Genomic DNA, 26,602 nt, shown 5'->3' with positions numbered 1-26,602 from the left:
CTCTGTGACTCGCTTTTGGACAAGCCTAGGCCCCGGCTGGCCCCCTGCAGACATGAAAGTAGGAGAGGCCTTGTGTAGAGATGCAAGTGTGGGTGTGCGCACGAGCCAGCCAGAGTGTTCAGGGCCGGCGGTGGGAGAGCTGGAACAGTACCAGGGTCCCCGCAAGCCCCTCACCAGCTGGTCTTAGCCTCCTACCCTCCCAACTTTGTCCATCATCCATTTATTCACTCATTCAACAAGCATTTCTTGGCCATTTATTATATGAATGCTGGAATTAAAAGTATGAATGGGGGCTTCCCTGGTGGCACAGTGGTTAAGAATCCGCCTGCCAATGCAGGGGACACGGGTTCAAGCCCTGGTCCGCGAAGATCCCACATGCCGCGGAGCAACTAAGCCCGTGCGCCACAACAACTGAGCCCGCGCTCTAGAGCCCGTGAGCCACATCTACTGAAGCCTGCGTGCCTAGAGCCTGTGCTCCGCAACAAGAAGCCACCACAGTGAGAAGCCGCGCACCACAGCAGAGTAACCCCTGCTCGCCGCAACTAGAGAAAGCCCGTGTGCAGCAACGAAGACCCAATGCAGCCAAAAATTAATTAATTAATTAATTAATTAATTTTAAAAAAGGAAAAGATGAATGGAACACAACTCCTAGCCTAGAACCGAAGTCCTGACCTTCCTCCCCAAATTGGCTCCCCGCTCAGTTCATCTCAGTTGACGGGAGCTCCATCTTGCCTGTGGCTCACGCCCAACCTCACATCCAACCCGTCAGCAAATCTGTTGTTTTTCCCTGGCTCAAAATATATGCAGAAAATAATTATTTCTCACCCCTTTCACCCATGGTCCAAACCACCATCAGGGCTCACCTGCATGACTCACCTGGTCCAATGGGGCTCTCTGCTTCCGTCTCTGCTGCTGTATCAGCCTCTCAGCTGGAGTCCGAGCGGTGCTATGGAAACAAGGTTAGATCAGGCTTTGCGCAGGGCAGGCAGACTCCCCACCCAGAGCCTGTGCCCTGGCGGAATGACCTTCCCCTAGAAACATCCTCCGCTCACTCCCTCACCTCAAAGGTCAACTTTTCAGGGAGGCCTGCCTCTAACAGTTAACATTGCATTTAACATTGCAGGCCCTCCCCTCCTCCAGAGCATCATTGCCAAATATCAAGTGAGATATTTTACTTATCTGTTACGTTCATTGCTGATTTTCTCTCTCAGGAAAGGAAGTGCCACCAGATCACTCCCTGAGGACCCGGCTGGCCCACAGCAGTGGCACATTAAGTAGCTGTGGAATGAGTGAAAGAGTGACTTGTGGGGTGACCTGTAGGAAAAGCTGACCCTGCCTCCACTTCTGCCATTTCCTGTCTGTCCCCACACAGGCAGCTGCAGTGATGTCATTGCCTCAGACGCCTTTTATGGCCCCCTGGGTTAGCCAGCCCCTCTGAGCACTCCCACAGTCCCCCTTCCCTCGTCCTGTAATTGCTTGGTTACTGGTCTCTCTTTCCCTGGGACAGTGAGCCTGGGAGGGTGGGACTGTGCTTCTAGCTCAGGAGGTGGAATGGTGCAGAAGTTAAAGGAACGGATGGCCTGGGTCTAAATCCAGGCTGAGGTGTGGGGGGAATGAATCAAGTTACCTAAGCTCCCTGGGCCTCCATTTCCTCATCTGGAAAATGGGGATAATAATAGTATCTCCCTCAAAGCCCTCACAAGAGAGGATTGAATAAGCTAATGCACTGGCACTCAGAGCCATGCGTGGCACATACTAAGTATAACATGAATGTTAGCTATTATTGTTCTTCAATACTGCATCCGCAGTGCCTGGCACAAAACCTGACCCACATTTAGTGCTCATTAAGTATTTGCTGGATAAATGAATGCATGAGTACAGGCACAGAGGATGAAGAAATGGCATGAGAACCTAGAGAAGCTCCGTAACACAGCCGGAGGATAGTTAGGGAAACCTCCTACAGGAAGGGAGCCCTGGCTGATCCCCGTAGGGTGAGGAGGAGTTAGCAGAGGAAGGTGAAAGGCAGGAGCAGCACATGCAACGGCCCCTCTTCACGGGAGAGAACCCGATGTGCGCAGGAAAGTCGGCCCCTCACCTAGTGACTGACCCTGTAGAGCAAGGAGGTCAGATTCCCCCTCTGTTGGCCATTCTGAGGACTTTCTTGGGTGTATGAACTGTGCCCCACCCCAGACTGGCTGCCCACTGAGAGGATAACATTCCCATGGTAGCTCCCTCATCAGATCAGCGGCCCTCTGAGATCAGAGGAAGGCAAGAAGGCAGGAGGCTGCCACTTGTTGAGGGACACCCACAGGGTAGGCCTAGCTTTGACCAGGCTACTGTCTCATGGCAGATATTATTATTGCCTTCCTGGAGAGGAGGGGGCAGAGGCCCAACATCATCCAGCCAGTAAGAGGTGGAAGCAGAGTCCACTCCGGGTCTGCCGGGCTCCCTGTGGCTGCCTTCGTCAGACTGGGGCTTCCGGCAGGCAGAGTCTCTCATCATTTCAGCGATTCCTCAGTGGGTGACCTCACCCATTCCTGACTTCCCTCATAGAGCACAGACCCAAGAACTGAGCGGGGGGAACCCTCAGTGGGGTGTGGACTAATGGGGAGTCCGTTCACCCTCAGAAGGAGCTCCCCATACGAACTGGAGTAAGCATCCGGCCCTACAGACCCGTCCCACGGAGCTCCAGGCGAGGGCTGGCCTGTGCGCCGGAGTGTAAGGTGCCACGAACGGGCCTGAAAAGGCTGGAGCTGGAGCTGGATAGGACCGGTGGAGGGTGAGGGCGGGGCAGCTGAAGGAAGAGGGACCAATCCTGGGAATAGCTGGGAGCACCTTGCCCAGTACCAGCCCCCCAGCCCCTTGACACCTCACTTATCTCATCTGTTGATGGAAGGGGTTAAGTGGAGAGCCTGCCTACCAGCCAGGAGCGAATCCCGCATCTGTGGTGACCAGTGGCAAGCTCTAAGGACTCAGGTCAGGAGCTCCGGGTTCAAATCCCCACCCTGCCACTCCTTAGCTGGGTCACCTTATGAGATACCATCCCCTCTCTGAGCTTCACTTTCCTCATCCATAGGAAACACAACAGTGATAACCTTTGGCCTTGGAAGGTTGATGTGAGAATTCAGAGACAGAGGTTGTGAGAGCTCAAGGCCAACTGTGAGGTGTGGGCCCTGGGGGTTATTATTAATAGCAATCCAGAAAACGGGTTTGGAAGGGGTTAAGTGGAGACCTTGCCTCCCAGCCAGGAGCGAATCAGGGCTGGCAGGGGAGGAGCCAGGCTGCCGCTAGGAAAGAGATCTAGACTGGCCAGATGCTGCCCTGAGAGGGGACGCAAGACACCAGCGGGGCTTGGGGACCATGGGGCAGGGGCTTGGCACGGGGTCCCTGGCCTCTGCACCCTGATAGCTCCAAGCCAGAGGGTGCAGGACCAGCTACTAGCGTTGGAGGGAGGAGGGGCCGAGCCGCCTGAGCCAGGACAGTGGGAGGGTGGGAGAGGACCAGGACCCAGAGCCCTCCCAGTCCCCCAGGTAGGGGCCACTGGCTGCACTCAGGCCTTGACCTCAGCTGACTCTGAGAGCCCACATGGGATGCAGGGTCTAATTTAAGCACCAGCTGCAGGGCCTACAGCCCAGGAGTGCCTGCCAGTGGGCACAGGTGTGGCCAGGCTGCTCTGGGGCTGCTCAGGCAGGGGGAGGATAGGGGAGACCAGCCCTGCTTCCACCCAGCCCTGCACCCCAGCCAAGCCGCCTCCTGTGGGAACCCTCATGGGTCCCCCATGGCCTGGCAGACGGCCCTCCTCTCCGTTGAGGCCAAGGTCAGGGGGTGCAGCCAGGAGGGCAGAAGGACACTGCCTTGCAGTCTGGACAGGGGTTGCATCAGCCTGAGCAGCGCCAGGGGAAGGGGGCCCTGCTGGGAGGGCAAAGGCTGGCTTGGTTGTCCAAAGGCCGAGGAAGCAGAGTCCTGACCGCAGGAAGGCAGGGCCAGAGAGCTGGGTCCTACCTGGCCTCCCGGTGCCTGGCCTGTGACTTGCTGTTTGATCTTACACAGGCAGCCTGCCCTCGATGGGCCTCAGTCTTCCCATCTGTATGATGAGGGTGCTGACCTAGAAGGTGGATCCCAGTCCCAGAGGCCTACACTCAGGCCCCCGCTCCTCCTGCTTCCTGCAGCCCTGGCTGTGGGTGGCCACATGCAGTCGTGGAGACGGAAGTCCCTCTGGCTGGCACTGTTGGCCTCCTGGCTCCTCATCCTGCTGGGACTCTTCCCCCTTCTCCGCCTGGCAGTGCCCACCAGCCCCCGGGCAGGAGCCCCCCGAGGCTGGCCCCGCTGGCTGGACGCAGAGCTCCTGCAGAGTTTCACCAAGCCTGGGGAGCTCCTGGAAGATGGCCCTCGACCTCCTCAAGCCCTCCGTGGCGGCAGCTGCAACTGGGGAGCTTGCTTTGACACCTCGAAATGCAGAGGCGGTGGCCTCAAGGTATTCGTGTACCCAGCGGCTGGACCCGTCTCTGAGACTCGCCGCAGGATCCTGGCTTCCGTCGAGGGCTCCCGCTACCACACGCTCAGCGCTGCTGAGGCCTGCCTCCTCCTCCTCCTCAGCCCGGACACCTCCACTGGAGAGTGCGACCCGGTGCCCCCGCAGTGGGATGGGGGCAGGAACCACCTGGTCCTCAGTCTCCACCCAGCCCCTTGCCCCCGGACCTTCCAGCTGGGACAGGCGATGGTGGCCGAGACCAGTCCCACAGTGGACACCTTTCGGCCCGGCTTTGACGTGGCCCTCCCGCTTCTCCCTGAAGCCCACCCGTTGCGAGGTGGAGCACCTGGCCAGCTGCGGCAACACAGCCCCCGGCCCGGGGTGGCCCTGCTAGCCCTGGCAGAGGACGGGGGCAGGTGGCACGTGGCAGGCACCGACTTCTCTGCCTGCCCCTGGGATGGGCGCTGTGAACAGGACCGTGGACCCAAGCAGTAAGTGGAGCTTCGCCCCTTGGGGGCTGGATGGGAAGGGTATGTGATGGGAGCGAGCCCAGGGGCCAGGGTAGAGGGCAGGATTGAGATGGGCAAACTTAGGGTTCAGCTGCAGCAGGAGGGAATCAGGCTAGACAGCAGAGAACACGACCACCGAGATGGTGATTTGCTGCAAGAGGTGTCCAAGGAAGGTTGTGGAATTCTTCCTTGGGGATCTTTAAAAGCATAAAACATGACTCACTCCTATTCTTCTTCTTTTATTCCAATCCTTCCTTCCCTAATATTTTATTTAACATACAACTCATAGTGTTTACTATGTGCTAAGCACTTTTTATAAATGATTATAATAAAATAATACTAATCTTTATCTTTGAAGCGTTGGTGTACCAGACACTAAAGCTCAGAGAGGTTGAGTAACTTGTCTGAGGCCACCCAGCCAGAAAGAGCACAGCCAGTATTTTAATCCAGGATTGGCTGGCTCCAAAGCCTTCAGCCTCAGAATTCTGGGGTTTAAGCAAGAGTTTATGATCAGTCCTGTCAAATGCCTCAGAGCCATGGTCACAGATGGAAGCTGCTCCTATGTCTAGTTTCCGGGATTAACCTCTCAAGGTAACAGGCTTTGGTTACAGCAAATATGAATTAAGTCAGACCTACAGAAGAATTCCTACCAGTGAGAGTGCCTGAATATATACAAGAGGCATGGGGACCCATGGGGACATGGAGAGCTCACTTAGAAACTTCTCTCTGCCTGGGCTAGTGGTGGTGACACATCTCAGGTGGTAAAGCAGTTAACGCCTAAGCACCCCAACCCCTGTGCAGCCCCCAGGAGACCAGCAGTATCCAAAGTCTGGCTGGGCAGACTGGAGGTGGAACCTGTCACTCTAGAATCCTTCCCTTGTCCCCTGTCTCACGTATCTCCCTATTCTTTGCTAGAACAACATGGCTTATTCTGAGCTCCACTTCCCTCCCAGGAACTCTTCACGTGGCCAAGCTCCGTTTTTGCCTCTGTTTGGGGGCTTCTGGGGCTTTTCTCAGCCACAGGGCTCTTGTGGGAATGGAATCTCTCTACCTCCTGAAGGCACATGGCCTCCAGGGAGCCCCGCAGCCAGGGGTAAGAGCAGAAAGGCCCCTCAGTCCCCATGGCCCTTCTGCTAGGACCCATCCCTAGCAGGCATCCTCGACAATCACCCAAAAAGCTGCGGATCCCGTCAGGTACCTCAAACTCCAAACTCAGACAGAGCTCACCTTTGGTGACAGCGTTCTCCGCTCACCTTGCCTGGCCTTACTTCTGATTAGGCACTTAGCCATTCTTGGTTTCAGGAAGTTCTTCTTTCAGCTGACTTTAGTTACAGCTAAATGCAGTCGGTTACTGCTGAATATGAAAGTTATTTCAGTCTGAACTTCTCTGAGAAACTGAAACTTGGGGAGTGCACACAATAGGCAGGCGCTCACTAAATGTTTACTGATTGAATCCAAATTGGCCAGAACTGGCCAACGTTTTCTAATAGGCGTGGGCCACCCTCTGAGTAGCAGTTTTGATAAGTGTATTTCCAAGGTGTGATGCCTGACAGCCTCTAACCGTCCTCTGAATTTCTAGCTTTTCTGTCTTTGGCCTCAACCCACCTGCAGGCGACAGGACTTGTAATCTCTGGAGTAGCTGGAGCCTCAGTTTCCCTGACGTGCCAGGCAGCTGCCTGAGCAGCTAGTCAAGTATAGGGACAGAGACAGCGGGAGGCCCACAGCCACAGGCCAGCGCCCGCAAGGTGGCCTGAATAAACAAGTGTCGGCCAGAGAAAGAGGCGATTCAGGTCGCTGCCACCGTCCCACATTCACTCTGCTGGGGGAAGGGAGGAGGGGAGAAAGTGGGCATCTGGGGAGACCCTGCTCCGCCGCTTTACATACTTCATGGCTAATCCTCTCGAGCACCCTTCAAGGGAAGTGTTATGATCCCCATTTCAGGGAACAGGAAACAGGCTCAGAGACGTGGAGGCAGCCAGCCAAGGGCCTTGGTGACAAGCTCCGCGGTTCACCACAGCCTCCCTCACTGCTCCGATCAGGCGCTCAGAAGCAGCAGAGCTGGGATTAAACCCCGCTTCTGGCTCCAAAGCCCGTATTTTTCCACCTTCACTGAACAGTCTCATATTGCTTTAGAATAAGCCCCCACCCGTTTAAATTGTTATTTATTTATTTTTATGAATAGGGAATTCATTCACATGGTACAAAATTCCAAAGGCACAGAAGAGTATACAGTAAAAACTCCCTCCCACCCCTGTCTCCAGCCACCCAGTTTTCCCTCCTGGAGCCAAATACCCTTTCTAGTTTCTCTTGTGTCTTTTCTGAAGTACTCTGGGTGTATATAAACGGGTGTATATGCTCTCCCCTGCTTTTGGGGGGTTTTTTTACATAAATTTAATGCATGTTTTAAGGTCCCCTGGCCTGTCGCCACTGGGCACACGAGGCGCAGTGCCTAGGGCCCATGATACTTCAGGGGCCCATGAAAATGTTCTCATTTCTTTGAAAATCAGAAGAAAAAAGTGAACTTCTAAATAGAAGAAAATGCTTTCATATATAATATTAGTATGTTCATTCTTATACCAACACAGTTATCGAATATAATTTTTATATTTTTATGGCTGAGGGACTGCAAAGGCCAAAGTATGCAGGGCACTGGAAGTCGCAATGCAGCCCTGCCTGTGGCCATGGGTGGAGTCACCTTGATAGCAGCCTTGGACACTGAGGCCCCAAGTCCATGCCAAGCACTTTACAGGGTCACAGATCATCAGCAATCACGACGAGATCCATCCCTTCTACAACACACACACACACACACACAAACACACACACACACGGAGGTGCTCGTCTAGCCTCTGATGGGGAACTCACCACCTCCCAAGGCCACCCACTGGCTATTCTCAGCCAGCTCCATTACTAGAATTTGTGCCGAAACTGACCTTTCAAACATTTAGTCCATTGGTCCTGGGTCTCTCCTCTGTTGCACACTGAGCATTCATTCACTTAGCCCCCACTGAGTGCCCATACTCCGCCAGGTGCCCTGCTACGCCCTGGGGATACTGGATGAGGGAGGCACAGCCCCAGCCCTCAAGTAGCTTAGTCTTATTAGAGAGACAGACAAGTCACTGGTGTGACACACATTGTTAAACAGAGAGAGGGTGGGCAAGCTGCCTGCCCGGCTCCTTTACTTCAGAGCTGTGTGACCACTTTAGGCCTCAGTTTCCTCATCTGTAAAATGGAATATTAACAGCACATACCTCCCATCTCATAGAGTTGCTGTGAGAATGAAGTGAGTCAATGCATGTAAAGCACCTAGAACAAAGGACATGCTCAGTAAAGGTTAGCCCGGCTCGTTACTACTGCAGTGCACAGAAGGGCTGTGGGAGCAGAGAGGAGGGAGCCATCTCTGGAGAGACCAAGGAAAGCTTCCCAGAGGAGGCGATATTTGAACTTTATACATTAAGATCGAGTAGGAGGAATTCTTCGGGCTGCAAGGCAGGAAGGGGTGCTCCAGGCTGAGAGAGAAGGAGGTACAAAGACACAGAGGGAACAGTAGACGTTAACGAGGACTGACTGATACAGTGTATTCAGCAGACTCTCTGGCTCTGGGTTCTCTGAAGCCTTAAACTTAAGGGTTTTCAGTCCCTTAGGGCTTTACTGGGGGAGGAGGAGAGGGCTGTGGCTGGCTGGTGCCGTGGCTCTCAATGAGGTAGAGGGTGTCCTGTTTTTAACTTGTAGCTTTTTCCAGAAGAAGCCTGGCGGGACACCTGAGCATTGGGCAAAGAAGGCCGGGTCCTCGGGGAGACCCCTGGGCAGCAGGTCTGGGGTGGTTCAGATAACCTGGGGCCAGGAGTTAGCACATCTTGGTTCCAGTTCCAGCTCTGCCCCAGCCCTGAGAACCTGAGCCAGTCCTCGGGTCTCTCTGAGACTCAGTCTCCCCATCTGTGCAATGAGGGTTGGTCCAGAGGCTAAGTACTCCTAGGATTGCTTCTTGAAGGTTCAGACTCAGGACCAGATAGACTGTAGCTGAGGAGGGTCCTGGAACCTTCTAGGCCCTATTCAACAGTCCCACTCTGAGCAGGCCTGTGAGCCCTGGAGTCCTGCGCGCGCGCGCGCGCGCGCACACACACACACACACACCGTAGCCAGGTCATGGGCACTCCTTCCCTGACTGGGCAGCTCCCGGGTGGTGGCTCTGAGGAGGCTGTGACTCCTACCCCTCCCCCCAACAGGCACACACAGCCTGAGTGTGGCCCTGGGGCTGGTGGGGGGAGGTGGGAGGAACAGAGGAGGCCTGTCCTCTGGGCAAGGAGGCCTCTGGGCAGCGGCTTCCTGTGTGGTTCCAGGCTGGGGGCCCAGCCCACCTCCTGACAGAAGAGCTTTTCATGGGCCTGGGCTCTGAGGACGGGGAGAGGGCAGGGCATGGAGGCCACTCAGGTGAGGGCCGCCCAGAAGTCTGCATGAGGCCAAGAGGTGGGAGGGCAAACGCGTGCTTGCCCAAGTCAGACCAGCCTTGGAAACGTCAGCTCCCACCACCTCCCATTTTGCAAACGAGGGAACCAAGGTCCTAAGAAGAGAAGGGAGGTGTCTAATACCACCAAGGGCAGCGGCAGAGCTAGAGCTGCTACCCCAGTTGTGGGCGAGGGGCAGTGTATGGCTGGGCGTGTGCAAGAGTGTCTGTTAACATATGAGAACATGGTGGTGGGTTTGTACATTGTGAATTTGGGATTGTTAGTGTGGAGGGCTGGGGGGCCATCAGGGGAGTCAGGGGGTTGAGGGGCAGCTGTCTCAGGTCTCCTGGGTGCAGGGCCCCCTCCTGTGCTCCTTAGGACCCACCCTGGGGCAACGCTACCTAACGCCACCTTCTGCCTCATCCCTGGCCGCAGTCCTGATGTCTTACACTTCCTTCAAGCCCTGCAGGTACAACCCCGACTTGGGCATCCCCCATCCCTGTCCCCCTACACTCCTGAGCTGGAAGGGCAGTCTGGGCCCAGGCCAATGGGAAGGGCCGGTGAGCTGCCCACTCCTTTACTCTGGGACTCAGATGTGCCTACAGCCATATTCACTGCACCCTCTGCAGAACACCCCCCCAAAACCCCCCAATTTTCTCTCCTCTGTATCCCTTGCCCCCAATGCAGAAGTTGCTGACTTGGAAAAGGGAGGAGGGGTGAGTGTGTGCACGGGGCTCCCCAGTGACCTCCCTACCCCCCAGGCTGGCTGCATCCCTGTGCTTCTCAGCCCTCGCTGGGAGCTGCCCTTCTCTGAGGTCATCGATTGGACCAAGGCGGCCATTGTAGCTGACGAGAGGCTCCCACTTCAGGTAGCTCAGGGTCCTACCAATGGGGTGGGGACTAGACCCGGGACATGGGAGGACCCCGGGATCCCGGCCCCCAGGCTGGTCTCGGTCCTCATTCTTATCCCCCACCTGTGTATATTGATGATTTTGCGCCCAGCCCCAAGCCTCTGGGGTTCTGAGAGCAAGAACTCAGCCTCTTTCAGCCTCAGTTTCCCCATCTGTACAATGGGATAAGTTAGACCAGATGATCTCCATGGGCTCAACCCCACTGGTCCATGACTGATTAAATACCTAGTTTAAAGGAAAGCCACAAAAAATCCAAAATCTGAGTGCCTACGTGGAGCTTGGGGTGGGGAAGCAACATGCAGAGTGACTTTTCCATCTGACGAAACTCATTTTGCCCAGCTCTGAAAAACATATGCATGGGCCTTGAATCCCCTGAGAGGTGAGAATGGTGTAAGAAGTTAACAGGAATAGCCCCCACTCACTGAGCCTCTACGATGTGCTAAGCCCTTAATATGTATCATCTAATCTAATCCTCACAGCCACCCTACGAGGCAAGCACCATTATTGTTCCCACTTTACAGATGAGGAAACAGACTCAGACGGATTAAGTGGCTCATCCACAGTCACACGGTTACTAAGTGGCATTTAAACTCAGCTCTGTGTGACCCTTGAGCTCTTAACTGCTAAGTTACCTAGGATTTTGCCAAGGCTGGCAGCTGCCAACCCACCTGGAGAAATGTGGGGAGCGGGCTTCTGCTTCCCAGACCTCCAACCTAGGTTGTCCCCACCCCAGGGTGAGTCAGGGCCTGCCAGGGCCCCATGCCTTCTCCTTTGCTCCCTCTGTGCCCCAGGTCCTGACTGCCCTCCAGGAGATGCCCCTCACACGGGTCCTTGCCCTGCGTCAGCAGACCCAGTTTCTATGGGATGCCTACTTCTCCTCGGTGGAGAAGGTCGTCCATACCACTCTGGAGGTGAGGGGGATACACCTGATGGGGGCTCTGGGGTTCGGGTCTGCCTCATCCCTGCCCCTCTCCATGCCCCTCTCTTCCGACACCTCCTCTGCCCTGGTGTTTGGGTTTCCCCCTTGAAGATGCTTCTGGGATGAATCAGAGACCTGGCTCGGAGCTCTTGGATGAGTTCCTTCTCCAGTCTTGGCCTCAGTTTCCCCATCTGTAGCAGACAGATTTCAAAGCATGTGCCAACTCCAGCTGATGGGCATTGGTTGCCTGGGGCATATGTTGGGAGGGATTCTGGGTCCGGAAAAAACGTCATGACCTGTTAGTGGTATCTGCCATGAGTGAAGACAGCATCACTGAGTGACCCCCTACCCTGGACTTCTGAACCTTTCTGTCCCCAGCCATCTGGTGTTGCAGATGCTACCCTCCCCAGATTCCTGAAGGGCGAGGTGTGGGGCGGCACCAGGTCCTCACTTCCTCAGACCCCGCCCATGGCCACACTGGCCGCTCCCTCTGCACAGCCTTCTCTCATTTCACAGATTATTCAGGACCGGATCTTTGGACCCTCTGCTCACCCCTCGCTACTATGGAACAGGCCCCCAGGGGCAATCCTGGCCCTGCCCACTTTCTCCCCAAGCCCCTCGGACTTCCCCTTCTACCACCTACAACAGGGTATGCCCTAGAGATGGGACAACTTGAAGTCCCCTCATCAACTCTCCCCAAGTCTCTGCCCCAGCCTCAACCATAGAGCCCCAGCAAGCCCCTCCCCAAATCTCCCACATCTTTTCTGGCTCCCCAAGTCCCCAACTCAGGTCATTCTCGGGGGGTTCTGTCCCCTCCCGCCCTAATAGCCTGTGTCTCATTCCTCCAGGCTCTCGTCCTCTGGGCAGGTTCAGCGCCCTGATTTGGGGGGGGTCTCCAGGCCAGCCCCCCCTGAAGCTCATCCAGGCTGTGGCAGGCTCCCAGCACTGTGACCAGGTCTGCCCCCTTGCCAGCTGGGGTGCCGGGATCCAGGATGGGGGCGAGACAGGGCAGAGCCCTTGAAGACATCTGGATGCCAAGGATAACCACACATTTTGGGGGGAGGCACGGGAAGGATTTTCAAGTACCGTTGCTGCCTTCCTCTTTCAGTCCCAAGTTTCTAGTTCCTTTCCCCCACCTCTGTCCCCTCTTCCCTCATGGAAACTGACAAAGCCACCTGAAAAACAGGTGCCTCTTGTGGAGGTTGAAGTAAACATACATGCATTGTTTTTATTCATCCAGCCTTTTCTGAGCACCCTGGGCTTGACACTGAGGATGCAGAGAAAAAGTAGGAAAGGATTCTGCCCCAGATTCATATTCAGTTAGCACTTCCCAGCACACAGACTGTCAAATATCATTTCCAGAGAAGCCAGATAGGCTCTTGAGAGTACTTGGAAAGGAGACAAGCAGTTAGCTCAGCCAGGGTGCAGACGGATCAGCTTCAAAGATGGGACATTTGAACTGGGCTGGGAATGACAAAGGAGCAGGAGGAAGAGAATGAAAACCTTTGAGAGAAGACGGGGATGGAGCATGGGGTCAGGGACCAGGCTAGGTGCGACTTGAGTTCTAATGCTACAGGTAGCTACCTTCGTGTCACTGGAATTCATGCCTTCCGGACGCTCAGAGGCAAAAACAGGGCAGTCATGAAAGGACCTTGGCTCTAACTAAACTCCTCCCAAACTCACATATACAGCTGCTCTCCCAAACTGCTTCCACCCTGAGAAAGATTACTCCTGGGACACCCCACACACACACCCTGGCCTTCTGACCCAGACTTCAGGAACATCCCCCTTTCCTTCCAGATCTTGGTTCTCTGGAGCAGTGAGAAGCCACCCCCAACCAGGTGGCCCAAGACAGCAGTGCCCTTGACAGTCATTGATGGGCACAGGAAGGTGAGAGATGGGGAGGGATGTGGAAGGGTGGGCTCACCCCCAGAAACCTGAGATCTGGGGAGGACATACACGGTGTGATTTACTTGGGCCTGAGCCAAAGCTGGACTTCAAGTTGGGCCTGGAGAAATCAGACCATGGGTTTCAGCTGCAGGCCTAATAGAGATGATTCTCTTCCATCCCTGGCCCTTGTGAATTGTGCTTCCAGAGAACTGGGGTTTTGTGTGATGAGGGAAGGCAGAGAGAGTACATTGCTGTCTCAGGTAAGGGATAGAGGGGAAACCTGGGCAGGTGGCAGCATTTTGGGCGGGAGAGAAGGGGTGGCTTCCAAGAACCTGGGTTGGTGTGACACACCTGCCTTCCTGTGCCGTTCTGGGAAAGTCCCTTCATCTCTCCGGACCTGTTTCTTTCAAACGAAGGATGTTCACCAGGGTCGAGGTGAACATCTAATGTGACAATAGAGGAATCCTGAAATGTCAAAACTGGAAGGGCCCTAGATACCAATTTGCCCATTTTACCAAAGGGCAAATTGAAGTCCAGAGAGGGAAAATGAGGTCCTCAGGTCCGAGTTCCGGGCAGACTTGCTGTTTTCACTGCTCTTCCTTCTACACCATGTCTGCAGGGGCTCCTGCTTAGCAGATATGCAGATACTCATCATGGGAGCCTGGGGAGGGGGTCCTACGGCTGAGTTGCCCTCCGCTCCCTCCCCTTGCAGGTCAGTGACCGCTTCTTCCCATACAGTGCCATCAGCACCGATGCCATCCTCAGCCTGGATGCCCATAGCAGTCTTTCCACAAGTGAGGTGAGGACTCCCAAGAGGAGCCCTGGCAGCCCTCAGACCCCGGGAGCTGGGATGACCAGAGATCAAGAAGTCGAGCCTCCTGCTTTAGGACTTTTCAGCTCCTAGCTGCAAAAGCACTGTTTCTAGCTCCCAGTGGGGAAAGTTCCCCTAAGCATCCCCTGGAAATTTTCTAGCTCCCTTCTCCTCTCCCCTGAGTCCCCTCAGCCAGGCTGGCCTTGCCTCCACGTCTCGGGAGGCTCCTGACTGGGCAGGACGTCCTTCCTCACACCTTACTTAAATGTCTCCCCAGGTGGACTTCGCTTTTGTGGTGTGGCAGAGCTTCCCAGAGAGGATGGTCGGCTTTCTGACGTGGAGCCACTTCTGGGATGAAGCCCGTGGTGGCTGGGGCTACACTGCCAAGAGGACCAACGAATTCTCCATGGTTCTCACCTCGGCTGCCTTCTACCATAGGTACAGACGCCAGCCCCGGCGCTGGGCTCAGAGGGCCAGAGAACCCTCCTTTGAACCAAGAGCAGGGTGGCGTGGGAGCGGACACAGCAGTCAGCCGAGAGCTCAGAGACCCAGGTTCAAGGCCACTTCCCAGTGCTGTGATGGGCAAGTCTCCTCACCTTTCTTGAGGTTCAGTTTCCTTGTCTGTAAAGTGTATTCACCTCACAGGGCTGGTATGATCATCAAATAACAAAAATACATGAAGGGCTTCCCTGGTGGCGCAGTGGTTGAGAGTCTGCCTGCTGATGCTAGGGCACGCGGGTTCATGCCCCGGTCCGGGAAGATCCCACATGCCGTGGAGCGACTGGGCCCGTGAGCCATGGCCGCTGAGCCTGCGCGTCCGGAGCCTGTGCTCCGCAACGGGAAAGGCTACAACAGTGAGAGGCCCGCGTACCGCAAAAAACAATAAACCAAAATACATGAAGTCCTTGGCACACAGATAGTCAACAAATGGCAGCTTGTTGTTTTGTTTTTGTTTTTTGTTTTTTGCGGCATGTGGGCCCCTCACCGTCGTGGCCTCTCCCGCCGCAGAGCACAGGCTCCGGACGCGCAGGCCCAACGTCCACGGCCCACGGGCCCAGCCGCTCCGCGGCACGCTGGATCCTCCCGGACCGGGGCACAAACCCGCATCCCCCGTCTCAGCAGGCGGACCCCCAACCACTGCGCCACCAGGGAAGCCCAGCAGCTAGTTGTATTTTAAGTAGAGCCATGCAGAGGATATGGACAGTGTTTGGATTTGGGGGTGAGTGAATCCACAGCCTTCCTGAAGCTGGTCTTTGGCCTGCCATGTTTGATGGCCTTGGAACTAGCTGATCCTCCCCTCATTCTGGCTCTGAGTTCAGACTTCAGAGCCCAGGGAAGGGGGCCCCAAGGAGCAGTGAGGGAGGTGGCAGGGAGTTCACCGTTGGCTGCAGACAAGCCATAGAGTACAGAGTAGTGGAGAGTGGTGCATACTTGGGGTGGGAGCTCTCTGAGGCAGCCAGAGCTCAGTTGAAAAGGGAGCAGGACTTTCACAAGAAGCTTAGGAATTGGGGTCAAAGGGAGAGTAAGGTCAGGAGGGAGAAGAATGGGGCCTGGGGGGGGCGTTGAATTCGGCTACAGCCTCTCCCGCTCTTCCCTCCTTACCCAGGTATTACCACACCCTCTTCACCCACTCCCTGCCCAAGGCTCTGAGGACCCTGGCAGATGAGGCACCCACCTGTGTGGATGTCCTGATGAACTTCCTAGTAGCATCCGTCACCAAGTTGCCCCCTATCAAGGTGCCCTATGGGATGTGGCATCAGGAGGCCAGACCGCCTCCACTGGTGAGGATCTAGGGGGGTGGTCGGCACTGGGAGGGCCCCGGCTGGGGAAGGGATTCCCGTTCTAACCCTAACCCTTTTTGCTGCACGAGGCGGGGGTAGGGTGGGGTTCCGAGGACAGAGAAGCCCTCCAACGCATTTCTCCCCGCCCCGCTTAGGAGCCTGGGGGTCCGGGGCTCAGGCAGGAGCCGCAGCCCGCAGCCCAGAACTGCATCAACCAGATGGCGGCAGGGTTCGGCCACATGCCCCTCGTATCTTCTCGCCTCCGTCTGGACCCCGTGCTCTTCAAGGACCCGGTGTCCGTGCTGCGTAAGAAGTATCGCAGCCTGGAGAAGCCCTAGGAGGGACTAACTGAGACCCCGGCCCGGCTCCCAGCGGCCGCTGCAAACTGCCTCAGGGGAGGGGGGAGGCTCCGCCTCCTCCCTTGCGGTATCTGGAGACCCAATCAAGGCTGCCATTTAGCCAGCACGGCAGTACCCGATTGGCCAACCACCGCTTCGCCCCCCACCCCCCAGCCTAGGCGCTAGTGGCAGTTCCCACGTCGCTGTCTCTGGGGCCCTTCCTCTGCCTTCGCAGACCCCTTGCCTGGAATGCCTTTCTTGGCTTCTCTGCCGAGCTGACATCTACTTCTCTTTCAGATCCTCGCCTCCTCCACGAAGCTGCCTGACCCCCACCCCCGCCCTGGATCCTCTGCGCTTTCACAGCCGGGTGTGTCCCTTAGTCCCGACGCTATTCATGCTGCCTCGCAAGGTACATCGTCAGGCCCCAGGACTGACCCGGGAGTCCCGGGAGGGCAGGGCCGTGTCCTCGTCTCTCTGGCCTGGCAGGTGCGCCACAAATATTTGACGAACAGGTAGACGGAAGTGACATCAACTACACGCCTGGCTCTGTGGCGACAGTGGCGGGGGTGTGGACAGGGTGTGCGGAGTGAGACACAAAACTGCACCTCCCACCCCCCCACCCCCGGGTTTTTAGTCCGGCCGGAAAGCAGCTTCTCGCAGAATCCTGGGCGCAGCCCTCGCGCCCCAATAATAGAGCAGAGAAGTGCCAGGGAGCCAGTTTCGGGGCTCCCTTCCCTACCTGGCGGAGCACAGTTGGGGGAGGTATGGGAACGCCGGTGGCCCTGCCGGGCCCGGGCCCGGGCCCCTCGGCTCAGGCACTGCCGTCGTTCTGCATTACCAGCCTGGACCACTAGTGGTCAGCACCGCGCCGCGCTCCCTCCCCCCGGAAAGGGAAGGAAGCTCGAAACGCCCATCGGGTGGGATTAGGGGGAGTGGGGACGTCGGGATTGGTGGTGCGCAGCTTGAAGTCGGAAAACTGGTTGGCCCACACACTTAGGACTAAGAAGGGGCCATTTCTAGGTGGGCTGTGTGGGAGCAAGGGAGGTCCCGAGCGACCAGGTGGTGAGAGTGGAGAGGGGGAGGGGACGCTGGGTTCTCCTGGGTTCACCCACCTGGAACTGGAATGATCACTTCCGAAATAAAGCGCGTGTCTTTGCCCCTTTGCTCAGGCTATAAATACCTCTACAGCAGCTGCGCGGGGGGAGGGGGACTCAGGTCTTGCCTGGGAGCTGGGGCCACTCTAGAGGAATGGGGATGTGGGTCCAAACCAGCTCCAGGGTATCCGGTGTTTTTCTGCTTTGATGGCCTCGCAGCTTTGGAAACTCCCGTGACTAGTGATTAGCTCTCTGGCCAGAACATGGTGTCCCCAAGGCCTCCCACGTCCATCCTCCTGTTTGACCTCTGGCCCCTGGATGACTCAGGTCATCCCCAGAGCCAGTCACAGCATGGGATGCAGAGAAGGCTCTTTGGGGAGGCGTGGGGCTGCTATATTCTTGAGATGGAGGGGGGACTGGGAGTTTAAGGAGAGGGAAGACAGTCTGGCACTGAGTCAAGGACAGTTGTTGAGGAAGCACACAGCTGCAACCCAGGCAGCCTTCCCAGAGTGGGGAGGACTCCAAGTGCCAGGCCCAACTGAGGGAAAGAGACACCTTTTCCCTCCCCACTCACAGCTGCAGCACCCAGAATACTGAACTACCTTGGCATGGCCTTGCCTGTGGGCTGCCAGGCCCAAGGTCTCATACTGTACCAATATGCAGCCCAGAGCAGGTCCCCAGCCCCTGCTGTAGGGGGAGGCCTAGGGCTGTGGGACTTTGGGCAAGTGACTCAACCTCTCTGAGCCTCAGTTTTCTCATCTGTAAAAATGGAGGACAGCAATGACTGTCTCTTGAGAGGTGTGTAAGGACTTGGAATATAGCAAAGCCCAGGATCCAGGTTCCTGCGGCCTGCCATGGCTGGGGGGAGGGAGGAATTTGATTCCTAAGATTGGGGTGGAGTGGCGCTCCACCAGCAGTCACACACGCACACACACACACACACTTCCAAGCCAGCACAACTTCCCACAGACTTGAAGGGGCCGAAGAACCCTCAAACCTAGATCACAGCCAACCCTGGATGACAGTATTGGAAAGGCACAAACAGGTCGTTTCACAGATGGGAAGAGAGAGGCTCAGAGTGACCAACCCCTCCTCCTCCTGCTGTGGGTCAGGACAGAGTCAAGACAAACCCAGTGCTGCCCCCCGAGGCTGGGAAGCCCACCTGGCCCCTCAGGCCATCCTTCCAGAATGATGATAAAAGCACCCACTCTCCCACAACCACCATATGCTCAGCTGACTTTAGTTCCAGTCCTCACAACAACCCTGTGAGGTAGGTGTCAACATTCTTTGTCCGCAGACGAGAAGGGCGCTGACCTGCCTAAGGGCAGAGACAGACCACTAGATCAGAGCCACCTGATGACTGGGCATGCTGCCTCCTCTGTGAGACTGGGGACAGGTCCCCCGGCTTCATCTTGGAAATACAAGCCACCTCCTAATTCAGGAATCTTCACACACACCTCAGGAAGCCAGGGGTTCCTGTTCAGGTTGTACCCTCTGTGTCCTCCATCCCCAAGTTTTGAGCAGGCCAGGCCATACCGACAACAGAGCTGGCCCAACCATACCCAGTGTCAGGCTCCCCGACCCCGAGACACAATCAGGGCAAGAGGAGTGGCCCAGGGCCTGTGGGGCTGTTTGCGGGGGACCCAAGCTGAAACCTGTGCCCACCTCCACCTCTCCCGCCAGCACACTTTTGTGTTGGCACAGCTTCCTGGGCGTTGGCGAGGTGGGGGGAATAAAAAAAGAGGAAACCAGCAGGTCCTTACCTAGTCAGAAGCCCCCTACCTCCACGAAAAGGAAACATTTGGCTCTCAGTGAAATGACTCAGGCACAGATCAGCCTCAGGTGCCCCCTGGCTCCCCATCTCAGGGGAGACCCGTATGAGTGTGCAGAGTCCTCACAATTCCCCAACTCCCCATGGCCTCCTTGTAGCATATTGTTAGAGGCAGAGGAAGGGGGCTCTGTCCCAGGGCTTCTTTATGGATTCATAAGGCAAAGGCCAGACAGACTGAAAATGGGAAATGAGGCAGGCAGGTGAGGGGACAATGAGTCTCCCCTCTGTCACCCCTCACTATGCCCCACTGCCTTTCCAGAGGCTAGTGGTAGGGCGGCATTAGCTGAGGATGAGGCCCAAACCCTGCCCCACCGGGAACTGGAAGAGTGGGGTCACACCAGCTTTACACCTGCAGAGTTCCCATCCCGGGGCTGGCGGGAGTCAGATGGGGGAGACGGGGAAGAGCCCGTTCCTGGAGTGGGACGAGCCTCCTCCACACTGAACATGGAGCAGCAGTCAGGAGAGTGACCTGGTTTATAACCCACCTGGGGTAGGCAGAGTCCTGGCTGGGCCTGGGGGACACTCAGTCCAGCCGTCGGCAGGCCTGTCCATGCCCCAGTTGGTGCCTGGCCAGGCAGTCAGTCCGAGGGACCCTGGCATGACTGACAGTCCTTCATGTCCTCAGAATAGTCCTCTATCTGGATGGTCACGGTGTGGAAGTGGAACCTACCCTGCAGGCAGGTCCTGGCTGCCTTCAGCACAGCCTGGGCGTCTGCATTCCCAGCTGGGGGCAGAGAGGACACATGAGGGGAGGCACCAGAGAGCCGATGACTCACTCCTGGGCCCTTAGGAATGATGAGGAGCCTCAGTCTCATATCCTACCCCTAGCAGAACAAGATAGGGGACGATGAACATCAAGAAACCCCCAGACTCACTCCTGTACCAGGCAACCCTCTGGTTCCCATACCTGGCACAACCCTGAAAGAGCAGGAAAAGCACTGGCTTTAAGGCTAGGAATCTTTCCTCTGCCACTGATTAGTTGTAAGAGCCTGGGCGAGTGACCTTATAACCCCCCACCCCCCAACCTCAGTTTCTTCATCTATAAATGGAACTGTGATGACCAAATGAAATAATGTATGTCAAGTACTCAGCATGGGGTCAGGTCCAATGCATGGGCACTGCAAGCATCTGGGGTCATCTGGACCCATCAGGGATGGCCCCGGGCCTCCCGCTGCCTCTCTCTCACCCACCCCAAGTGTTCCCACTACTCACCGATGGCGACATGGACAGACAGGATAGGCTGGGCCACAGTCAGCGCCCAGATATGCAGGCTGTGCAGGGCTTCCACCCCCTCCACCGACAGCAGCAGATCCCGCACAGCCATGAAGTCCATGCCCCTGGGGGTCCCTGAGGATGGCAGGGACGGGGGCTGAAGGAAAGGGCGCCCTCCCACCCACGCTTGTTCCTGCTCCTCAAATGTCCCCTCACTCACACCTCCTTGGCCTGACGTTGCCCCCACCTCCCAAATGACCCCCATCATCTCACCCTATTGTATTTTCCTCTTCACACTTAACACTGTCAGAAATGATCTTATTTGTTAGTTTCTTGCTGTCTCTCCCTCTGAAGTGGAAACTATGCGAGCAGGACAATTGTTTGGTTTACCACCCTATCCTCAGTGCCTAGAACAGTGCCTAGTCCCACAGTATATGCTCTATTAAAAAAATTTTTTTTTGTCTTCAGCAAGTGGTGCTGGGAAAGTTGGACAGCTGCATGTAAGTCAATGAAGTTAGAACACACCCTTACACCATGCACAAAAATAAACTCAAAATGGCTTAAAGACTTAAACATAAGACGTTGACACCATAAAACTAATAGAAGACAGCATAGGCAAGACATATTCTGACATAAATCGTACCAATGTTTTCTCAGGTCAGTCTCCCAAGGCAACAGAAATAAAAACAAAAATAAACAAATGAGGGCTTCCCTGTGGCACAGTGGTTGAGAATCCGCCTGCCAGTGCAGAGGACACAGGTTCGAGCCCTGGTCTGGGAAGATCCCACATGCCACGGAGCAACTAAGCCCGTGCGCCACAACTACTGAGCCTGCACTCTAGAGCCCACGAGCCACAACTACTGAGCCCACGTGCCACAACTACTGAAGCCCGCGCGCCTAGAGCCCGTGCTCCACAACAAGAGAAGCCACCGCAATGAGAAGCTCACACACTGCAAGGAAGAGTAGCCCCCGCTCGCCACAACTAGAGAAAGCCCGCGTGCAGCAACAAAGACCCAGCGCAGCCAAAAATAAATTAATTAAAACACAGAACAAAACAAAAAAAAACCTACTTTAAAATAAATAAATAAATAAAATAAAATATGGCACAAATGAACCTATCTACAAAACAGAAACAGACTCACAGACATAGAGATCAGACTTGTGGTTGCCAAGGTGGCAGGGAGGGAGAGGAATGGACTGAGAGTTTGGGGTTGGTAGGTGCAAACTATCACATGTAGAATGGATAAACAAGGTCCTACTGTATAGCACGGGGAACTATATCTAATCTCCTGGGATAAACCATAATGGAAAAGAATATTAAAAAAGAATGTATACATGTGTATAACTGAGTCACTTTGCTGTACAGCAGAGACTGGCACAACACTGTAAATCAACTATACTGCAAATAAAAAACTTTTTTTTTTTAAAGAAGGGAACCTGGGGATCCCTGCACCCACATAGGGAATCCTGATCATCACTTTCATCTGGGTCAGTCACATTCTTGGAGAAAAAGCTCTGACCTGCAGCCAAGCACTCCTGTTGACCCCAAATCAGGATCTAGACCAACCCTGACCACACAGAGACCTATGACCCAAGATCCTGAGCACAAGCAAGCTGGGTGAATGCGTGCGGTACCTCAGGGCAGACCATCTGCCACCAATCAAAGCCCTGCCACGTCCTCTGGAGGTGGGGTCCTCAGAAAGGAAGGCCTGAGCTGCAGTGGATTCCGCAGTCTTGTCCAACACCAACTGTCTTTTTCTGATCCTCAGTCTGCCCCGCCCCGACCCCACTGTGCAATGAGAAACATAAACCTCACCCCCCAAGGGATGGCAAGTGGAGACTCAGGAAACATGAGGAAGGACTGGAGGGCCAGGTGCTACAGACACCAGCCGGAAGTCCCCTGCCTAGGCAGGGAGGACACATCCCAGCAGGGAGGAGGCACCCTTGGGGGTAAGAGGAAGGAAAGGACGATCCAGAGAACATTTCCAGGGAGCCCCAAGCCCAGGTTACCTTCCATCAGCACCAGGATCACATCTCTCAGGATGGTCAAGGTTGTCCCCAGGACGAGGATGGAGAAGAGGAAGGTGCAGATGGGGTCTATAAACTTGTACTCTGGCTACAGGAAAAGGGCAAGGCAGAGCTGGGGCTCACCACCCAACACCTTAGCGTCCCTTCTCTGCTCCCACCCAGCATTAAGTCACGGAGAGGGGCTCTCTCTGCAGGGTGGGCATGAACCTCACCCTGACCCTGCCTCCCAGTTCTCTACCTTTTATTCTGTGTCCAAAAGGACAGGCAGGACAGACCACAGTTTAGGATAAGGCACTGCACCTTCCCACCCCTCCTTGCCCAAGGGGCTGAGACACGGACGGAGCTAAATGGAATCTTAGGCACCATCTGGTCCAACATCCCCATTTTATAGATGGGGAAACAGAGGCTCAATTAGAGCAAGGGACCCACTCCACATCATGCAGCTGGCAAGGGGTGAACCAGGCTTCAAACCCAACCCTTGGCTCTTTCCACTACACCACACTGCCTCTATATGATGGGCAATGCCCAGGCAGCACACAGTCCTGGGTTTTAATCTGGCTTCACAACTTACCAGCTGGGTGACGCTGTGCAAGTCCCTGAGCCTTTCTGAGCTGCAGAAAACACCACCACCTCCCCTTCAGGGTTGTTATCAAGATCAGAAGTGCTAACACTTATTGGGTGTTGGATAAATGTTCCTTCCCTCTCCTACCCTTTTGCCCAGAGCTGGGAGGGAGCTAGAATCTGGAAATGATTCTAGCTCCAGATGATCTAGCCTCCCTTCCCCACCCGGCCCACTTCCCTGTGTCCCCAGCTCTAACCTTGAAGTATAAAATAAAGGCTGCCACTAAAACGCCCAAGCTCTGCAGAAAGTCTCCAACCACATGGATAAAGGCAGCTCGGACACTGGGGTTCTCCTGCTGCTGGCTGGTGTCGTGGCTGTGCTCATGGCCATGGCTGTGTCCGTGGCCAGACTGGTGAAGAATCAATCCCATTCTACAGAAGTGGAGACAAGGCCAAGGGGCTCATTGAGGTAGCAGATAGAGGCTTCAAATCAGCCAGGTAGAGGCCCCCATCAGGACTGGCCTCCCCAGACTGCATGATCCCTTTGGCCACGTGAGGAGCCCAACCCACGTGGCCTTGGTTCAGAGTACCAACAGGAGAAGGGGCTCACTCCATCCAATGCCAGGCTGAATCTGGGCACAAAGATGCCCCAGTGCCAAGTCTCAGAGCAGGAAAGCCCCATAGAGGGGCCTTCACCATGTCACAGATGGTGAAGCTGAGGCCCAGAGAAGGAAGTGGCTTGCCCAAGGCCACTGAGCAAAGGTGAGAGAACCCAAAAGAGACCTCGGTGCTCTACACACCCTGCCTCTCACTGAGACCAATTTCAGGCACATCACCTTGAAAAAGGACTTGGATTCTGCCCCTAGGGACACCTGCTCCTGCAAGAACTAAACTCACCCCTCCTCATGACAGGTAAGAAGCCTCTCTGGTTATTCACTGACTTGTATGGGGTGGGAACTTGATGCTGCCCCAGGTTTACAGCTCCCGATGGCCTTGCCCTAGGCCTCAGGCAGGACCCAGGTGTTCCAGGTGCCAGAGCTCAGACCACTAGGGAAATTCTGACCCTGCGACCTATCCTGGAGTGCAGCACCTCCTCCTTCTAGCGAGGGCAGGCATGTAGGTATGCATGTGAGAAGTGGGAGGGGGAAAGACTCACAGGGAACCCAGGCCACACTCACATGATGTTCACGACCACAGCACAGCCCGACGTGATCAGCATGGTCCCCTTCTCGAGCTCATAGTCCCCAGAGATCAGCCGTTCCACCGCCAGGTACACCAGCACCCCGGTCACGACCCAGATGGACAGCACAGAGATCAGAGCGCCCAGGATCTCTGAGGAAGAACCCGGCCCCCAATACCAATCTTAGCATGGGGCCCTAAGGCTAAGGAGCCCCCTCCTCGTCCCCACAAAGTCTGGGCCTGGGTCCGACTGGGCTCTGCTGGAGCTATGGCTGGTGTGGTTGCACCTTACCCCACCACTCATACATCTGGGAACATCTGAGCTAGAAGAAACTCAAGAAATCATCTGGGTCAACCCTTTCTGTTGAAGCTGACTCATTAAAATATATACCCATTGCTCAGCTGGCAAACTAAGGCTTCTGAGGAACAGAGGCTGGGCCATCTGCCACCAAGAGGAAAATGACAGTGCAGCGCAGAGATGAACTTCAAAAGGCTTCGCTGAACTTCCCCTCCCCCTAGAGCTGATCCATGGAGTTATGTGCAGAGTTAATGCACAGTCATTTATTCTTGAAGTCTGGCCACTTCATTTCTTAGGAAGGTGGACTCTCCTCCCCTGCAGGGTGGGAATTCCCAGAGGAACAGGGGACCAGGGCTAGCCCATCAGACTGGGAGCTCCCAAAGGACAGAAGCCAAGGTTAACATCCTCTTCCCCCACCCAAATCACCCTCCTGGCCTTACTCAGGGACCCAGTGCACCCACCTAAGAACCTGATCTTGACCTACCCCCTCTCCCAACTCCAACCCCATCCCAACCAGGGCCCTTACCAGCTCGATGCCAGCCGAAGTTCATGGTCTTGGTGGCTGGCCGGGAAGACATCCACAGGGAGAAGAGGCTGATGAGCATGCTGGCAAAGTCAGTGAGCAGGTGGGCTGCGTCTGTCATGATCGCCAAACTATGTGCCAGGTACCCACCTGCAGGGGCAGGGCCAAGAGGGTGGAGGGTTCTTATCAGTTCCCCAAGGAGCCAACTTCCCCCAGTGTGTGTGCAGCAGGAAAACCATGAGCTCTGGAGAAAGACAATGGATTCCAGACCTCTGCACCATTAGCTGTGTCACCACGGGCAAGTGACTTACTTTCTCTGAGCCTCAACTTCTACCATCTGTGAAATGGGATTAGCAAAATCTACGTAGAGGGTGAACGTGAAAATTGAGTTCAAATTGGGCCTGTAGGGGAATTCCCTGGCGGTGCAGTAGTTAGGACTCCCCGCTTTCACTGCGTCCTCGGAATGGATTCAATCCCTGGTCGGGGAACTAAGATCCCACAAGCCGCATGGCATGGCCAAAAACAAAAAACAAAAACAAAAAACAAAAATGGGCCTGGAAAGCACAGCAGGCACTCAGTAAATGCTCCTTCCTTCTAGGCACTCAGGTCTTCCCTGACCTACTAGTTGTGTGTGATCTTGGGCAAGCTCCTAAACCTTATGGTGCCTCAGTTTCATCATCTGTAAAATAAGGAGACTAACAGCACCCATATGCCAGTGCAAGGTTGTTGTGAGGATTACATGAGACAGTGTGCATATAAAATATGGAGCTCTTAGTATTAATACTACAGGAACATCCAAGAGAAAAGCCTTTTGGATCATCCAAACTACGCATGTGCCAATTTCATTTAATTAGCAAAAAAGTCCTTACCAACGACTTCCCCAATCATGAACAACAGGCAGAAGGCACAGGCCACACAGAGCTGGCGCCACGCCCTCTTCTTCTTGAGGTCGCAGTCACTGCCAGGACCCGTCTGGGCATGACAGTAATGGTTGCTCTTGGTAGCCAGCTCAACGGTCTGCAAGTCCAGGCCAGGTGAAGACAGAGGAATCCTGCCAGCCCCATCCTGCCACAGAGATCTGTAAGACCTGTCCAAGGAGGAAGGGTGAGGGGAGGCTCAGCTCTGAGATGGGAGCAAAGAAGGCTGACTCCAGTCTTACCTCTCTGCGGGGCCTGGTTGTTCCCATGTGCCCATTTGGAAGAAGAGCTTAAGGATACTCCAAGCTCGACAGATTCTGCGGAGTGACCAGAAGCCCCTCTTTGCAGGGGGTGCTGGGGAACAACCAGTTCAGGAGTCTTGGCTCGGCGTGTTCCCTCCTCCCCCATCCCTCCCAGGGCCTGGAGGAGGCAAAGACCTTGGGAACTGGCCAAAGGGCTGGGCCGGTCCAGCCGAGCGCGGAGAAGGAGGAGAGTTTACACTCAGGGAGAAGAGCAGATCTCCCCTTCTCACGGTCTGGGGACACCGGGCCTCCCAGGGCGGGGCTGCCCCCGGGCAAAGTGCTGGCCCCGGGGCAAGGCTCCAGGCACGCACTCCCCACTAACCCGTCAGGATCTGTGCTCAGCCACAAGAGGGGAGGGATGATCCCCGTGCCCAGGCTCCATTTCCCCTTTCCTTCCTTCACCTCATCCCACCCCTCCCTTGCGGTCCCAGTTCAAGCCGCCGTCCAAACCAACCACTGGCAGGATAGCAAATGAGGAGGTGGGTCTGATGCCACTCAAATTCCCGCCCCTCCCCAGGCTCTCGCCTTACCCGGCTCCAAGCCTGGCGTCTAACAGATGCTTCCTCTCGGTGGCCTCCATGC

The 26,602-nt window shown here is 55.5% G+C and overlaps 2 protein-coding genes across 2 annotated transcripts; one reads left to right on the top strand and one right to left on the bottom strand.

Annotated features, from left to right (window-relative positions):
* Nucleotides 1–4,189: 4,189 nt before the first annotated feature.
* Nucleotides 4,190–16,458, top strand: EXTL1 (exostosin like glycosyltransferase 1; the record flags this gene model as incomplete). The annotated part of the gene is made up of 11 exons (XM_082646854.1): nt 4,190–4,962; nt 9,804–9,894; nt 10,187–10,294; nt 11,128–11,247; nt 11,772–11,904; nt 12,104–12,210; nt 13,056–13,145; nt 13,858–13,944; nt 14,234–14,394; nt 15,563–15,737; nt 15,893–16,458. The coding sequence occupies 11 exons, from the start codon at nt 4,190–4,192 to the stop codon at nt 16,073–16,075; spliced, it is 2,028 nt and encodes a 675-aa protein (XP_082502980.1). The 3' UTR covers nt 16,076–16,458.
* Nucleotides 16,459–19,578: 3,120 nt separating this feature from the next.
* Nucleotides 19,579–26,600, bottom strand: SLC30A2 (solute carrier family 30 member 2; the record flags this gene model as incomplete). Its single annotated transcript, XM_082682019.1, has 8 exons — nt 19,579–19,724; nt 20,213–20,347; nt 22,223–22,328; nt 23,059–23,233; nt 23,980–24,133; nt 24,805–24,951; nt 25,671–25,888; nt 26,551–26,600. The coding sequence occupies 8 exons, from the start codon at nt 26,598–26,600 to the stop codon at nt 19,579–19,581; spliced, it is 1,131 nt and encodes a 376-aa protein (XP_082538145.1).
* Nucleotides 26,601–26,602: the final 2 nt, after the last annotated feature.

Source organism: Grampus griseus, assembly GCF_964374135.1.
Source record: "Grampus griseus genome assembly, chromosome: 1".
In the NCBI taxonomy this organism is placed as follows: Eukaryota; Metazoa; Chordata; class Mammalia; order Artiodactyla; family Delphinidae; genus Grampus; species Grampus griseus.
The sequence above is the reverse complement of the archived record's forward strand: the minus strand, read 5'-3'. Positions and strand labels throughout refer to the sequence as shown.